At 48.0% G+C, this 4,667-nt stretch overlaps 1 protein-coding gene across 1 annotated transcript; it reads right to left on the bottom strand.

Annotated features, from left to right (window-relative positions):
• Nucleotides 1–695: 695 nt before the first annotated feature.
• On the bottom strand, nucleotides 696–4,376 carry CD70 (CD70 molecule). The gene is made up of 3 exons (XM_008150772.3): nucleotides 4,209–4,376; nucleotides 3,518–3,551; nucleotides 696–1,136 (listed from the first exon to the last, which is right to left on the bottom strand). Exons 1-3 carry the CDS (start codon nucleotides 4,374–4,376, stop codon nucleotides 748–750), a joined length of 591 nt encoding a protein of 196 aa, XP_008148994.2. The 3' UTR covers nucleotides 696–747.
• Between the last annotated feature and the right edge of the window lie 291 nt (nucleotides 4,377–4,667).

The raw sequence follows: 4,667 nt of genomic DNA, 5'->3' as shown, positions 1-4,667 counted from the left end.
TGTTTTCAAAGAAAGCTCTTGATATGAAGGGGGAAATGTGAGAATACCATCTATCTCAATTTGCAGAGCAGGAAGGAATTCATTCATATATTTTTTTAAAACAAAACAAAAATCCCAACTGCCACCTGCAGTCAATGAAAAGCTGTTGCTCTTATTTCCCTGAAACATGCTTTTTTTCAAAACAACCGTTAGAACAATAACCAATAGAATAAAACTGACATTGGGCAAGCACCACATATGATAGGATGTTTCCTGTGTTAGTTTCAGCCTATACTTGAGCCCGAGAGTCCTGATGACATCTTTCGAAAGAAAGCCGAACCGTGTCTGGGCTTGCCCCTAGAAGGATGGGGCAGCACATGTTTGTATAATGAAGAGGCCTTACAGTATAGAGTTAGTGCTAAGGAAAGAAAGAACCATGCAACCACGTATATATTTTTATTATAAATCATATTTAATAGTGTATTAAACAATAAACGGAAAAAACAAAGTGTTAGGTCTCCGAAGGTAGAATGCAGGAAGCCAGACTGGTGAGGGACTATGAATTTATTCAATCATCCCCACACCAGGGGGCTGAGTCTGGATGGCTCCAGCACCCAGTGATGGGAGTCCGATGATTTTAAAGGACTTCTTCCTGCCTACCACAAGTGAAATGTGGTCTTCAGAAAAGAGAATGTCCTTAGTGAAATGACCTGAAAAGCCAGTTCCTCCTGGCTTTTTGGGAAAAATCTGAGTGAGGAGGTATAGGAGTCAGGGGTGCACCCACTGAACCCCAAAAAAGGTCTCATCAGAATTTTGGGATGGCAGCAGCGGCAGAGTGAGGTTGGTGCAGAGAGTGTCCCCCTGGGCCAGGTATGTCAGGCGCTGGGAGGAGACAGTGCAGCTGAGGTGGAAGTTGAGACGAAGCAGGCTAATGCTGCGCACAGCTGGGGAGCAGATGCCCACCGCCAGGACGGCCCTGCGGGGCACAGTGTTCTTCACGGAGGAGGAGCAGTTGGTTAGTGTCACCTGGATGTGCAGCCTATAGATGCCATCGCGCTGGACACGCAGCTGCCCGTTGTCCAGCTGTGGTCCATGCAGGAAGGAGCGGCCCAGTGCTGGGCCCCCCTGCCAGTGCAGCCTGGGGTCCTGCCGCAGTCCTGGAGGCAGAGAGTTGGGGGTGGAAGGATGGCAGTTTAGGGAAAATGAGGGCTGTCGACTGAATGTCTAAAATTTTTTTTTTGATTTATGTTTTTTTAAAAAATTACTTTATTGATTAAGGTATCACATATTTGTCATCAACCCCCCCCCCCCCCAGAAATGTCCAAAATTTTTATGTTGACACCTAATTCTCAAGGTTACGATTTTAGGAGGTGGGGCCTTTGGGAGTGATTAGGTCATGAGGTTACAGCCTTCCTGAATGGGCCCTTATTGATGGATGAATGGATTAAAACATTACACACACACACACACACACACACACACACACACTAATATTATTATGCCATAAAAGAGAAGGAAATCCTGTCACTTGAGACAACACGGATGGACCTTGAAGGCATTATGCTAAGTAAAACGAGCGAGATAGAGAAAGACAAATATCATACGACCTCACTTTTACATGGAATCTAAAAATAAACAAACAAACAAAAACCCAATGAACTCATAAATTGGTGGTTGCCAGAGGTGGGAGTGCAAAATGAGGGAAGGTAGTTAAAAGGTACAAACTTCCAATTATAAAAATGTCCTGGGGATCTTATTACAGCATGGCAACTATGTACATATCCTATATAATAAAAGCCTAATATGCTAAGTGTCCAGTCGTCCATTCAATCAATCAAAGTGTAATATGCTAATGATATGCTAGTGCCGCTCAACTGCACGCTATGACGTGCACTGACCACCAGGAGGCAGACGCTCCAACTGGTAGGTTAGCTTGCTGCTGGGGTCCAGCTGATTGGGACTGAGCAAGACTGGCCAGACATGCCCTGGAGCTCTCCCATGGTCCCTCTCCAGCTGGTCAACCTTCCAAGTCCCTCCCTGGCTCCGATCATGCACCAGTGGGGTTCCTCAGCCTGGCCTGCAACCTCTCGCAATCCAGGACCCCTCAGGTGATGTCAGAGAGCTGGTTTCGGCCTGATCCCACAGACCAGGCTGAGGGACCCCACTGGTGCATGAATTTGTGCACCGGGCCTCTAGTTTTTATATAATAATACTGCATTGTATATTTAAAAATTGCTAAATTTGGCTGAGTGGATAGAGTATTGGCCTGCGGACTGAAGGGTCCCAGGTTCGATTTCGGTCAAGGGCATGTACCTTGGTTGAGGGCACATTCCCAGTGGGGGGTGTGCGGGAGGCAGCTGATTGATGGTTCTCTCTCATCCATGTTTCTAGCTTTCTATCCCTTTCCCTTCCTCTCTGTAAAATATCAATAAAATATATTTTAAAAAGAATTGCTAAGAGAGTAGATCTTAAAAGTTCTCATCACAAGAAAAACAATTGGTAACTATGTGAGGTGATGGATACTAACTAGACTTACTGTGGTGATCATATCACAACATATACAAATATGGTGTACATCTGGAACTAATGTTACATGCCAATGATATCCGATTTAGGTAGAGACTCCAGAGTCTACCAGGTGAGGGAGGACATGGCTAATGAAACGTAAATGTGTGGTGTGCTCTTATTACAGCCTGGACAACAAATGGCCTGAACGAAAAGGAAGAGGGGTTCCTGCACCACAAAATGGAATGAATACAGCCCTCAGAATGCTGGGGACAGCAGGAGGAGGGTTACAGAGAGGGTGTGAGGAAACCACCAACAACTCCCTCTCTCATTGCCTGATCCCCCCACTTGATTTGTCTTTAAAACATCCTACATGTGCTTTCTTTGGCATGCTCTATTCTTTTCCGGAGTAGAAGAAAAGGCAGGGTTTTTTTTTGTTTTGTTTTTGTTTTTGTCTTTTCTCTTCCTTATGGTGGCACCATAACAGTGCCTGGCTCACAGCAGGTGCTCAGCTGTTTGTGGAACGAAGGAAGGAATGTTAGCAATTGCTGTTAGTGGGTTTTAGTTGTTTTGGGCTCTCTCACGGCAGAAGATAAAATGTGAAGGACAGAGGAAAGAGCAAGGCAGCGTACACCCAGGATCACACTGCCCCGTCTCCCTTTCTCTTTCAATCTTTCTTTCTCACTCTCGTTCTTTTTCTTCCTCTCCCTTTCTATTTCTTATTTCTCTCTCCCCTATTTTCTTTCTTTCCCTTTCTCTTGGTCTGGTTCTTTATTTTCTTTCTTTCTTTCTTTCTTTCTTTCTTTCTTTCTTTCTTTCTTTCGTTCGTTCGTTCTTTCTTTCTTTCGTTCTTTCTTTCGTTCTTTCTTCCGTTCTCTCTCTCTCTCTCTCTCTCTCTCTCTCTCTCTCTCTCTCTCTCCTCCCTCCTTCCTTCTTTCTTCTCTCTCTCCATTTCTCATTTTCTCTTTCTCTCTCTTTCACACATGCACGCATGTACTCACACAAAGACATACTAATACTTTACCCTGTTCACCCGTGTGATTCAGCTGGAGCTCAGCTACGTCCCACTGGAAGAAAAGAGAAAACCGGGCAATCAGAGCCCCTCTTTGCACTGCCCACCCTGCTCTTTCCCCTTTAACTCAAGGGGCTGACTTTTGTGAATTTTATAAAAACACACACACAACCCCGTAAAGAGGAAGTATGTGAGAATCAGCCTGGGGCATAAGAAACAAACCTTCAAGAACTTGAGTTTCCTGGACATAATGCCGAGAGGGGGTGGGATGCGTAGCTACCTCTCTCCACTGCAGAGCCCCCTGCCCAGCCCCTGAGGCCATCCCTGTGGCGGGCATTCTGGGCTCTTGGGTGAACAGGTGGGGCTCCTCCTGTCCTTGCCTGCCCCCCACCCCAACCATCCCTTCCAGCTTTGTGAAGCCCCCAGCAGCCTCTGAGTCAGCCTGCTGGGGGAACACCAAAGCCAGTCATTCACTGTCTGCGACAGGTCCCATGTACCTTTCCCAGATGCAGTCAACCACCGTGAGATCCCCACACGGGATTTACCTCCTTGCGGGACCGGCCGGAGCCCAGACCCCTGGGCAGCCTCTGATTCTCTCCCCTGGTTGCCCATCTGCCCTCCACACCCCGCCAAGCCATTTCGGGGGCCACCCAGATGTTCCCAAGCCGCCCAGCAAATTCACTGGTGCGAATCTCTTTCATTCTCGATTTACCTCAGATGGCTGGAGCAGGTGCTGCTGCGCCGGGTGCTGGTAGCAGAGGACGTAGATTACCAGAGCAAGGAGAGACAGCGGCAGAGACAGCGGCAAAGCCACCCGCAGAACAGGCGCCATGAGCCTGTGGCACATCCGGCGGGCATAACCCTCCTCCGCCATCTCCATGGTGGGCTTCTGCCTGCGTGGTGTCTCGCTCAGGGGGGAAATGAACTTCAGCACTGGAAGCTCAGAGGACCAGACCTGCTACAACTTGCCACGGATTCACCACGCCCCACTGGGGGGAATCCCCAGCCAAGGGGCAGGACTTAAGCTCTCCCAGTGCAGGAACTCCCCGCTGCTTCTGATGCTCCCTCGGACCAGGGAGTTGCCTGTTTTCCATCTTCCCAAGCTCCCTCTCCATGCTTACCTTCCATTCACTCACTCACTCAGCACACCTCCTCTGGAGTATCTGCTATA

Source organism: Eptesicus fuscus, chromosome 6, assembly GCF_027574615.1.
Source record: "Eptesicus fuscus isolate TK198812 chromosome 6, DD_ASM_mEF_20220401, whole genome shotgun sequence".
NCBI classification, from domain to species: Eukaryota; Metazoa; Chordata; class Mammalia; order Chiroptera; family Vespertilionidae; genus Eptesicus; species Eptesicus fuscus.
The sequence above is the reverse complement of the archived record's forward strand: the minus strand, read 5'-3'. Positions and strand labels throughout refer to the sequence as shown.

Excerpts from the sequence above, each read along its gene's own strand:
- CD70 (XM_008150772.3), bottom strand. The coding sequence starts at position 4,376 with ATGGAGATGGCGGAGGAGGGTTATGCCCGCCGGATGTGCCACAGGCTC. Across the intron at positions 3,552-4,208 it reads ACCTGCTCCAGCCATCTGAG|TGGGACGTAGCTGAGCTCCA; the intron begins GTAAATCGAGAA and ends CTTTTCTTCCAG. Across the intron at positions 1,137-3,517 it reads GCTCCAGCTGAATCACACGG|GACTGCGGCAGGACCCCAGG; the intron begins GTGAACAGGGTA and ends CTCTGCCTCCAG.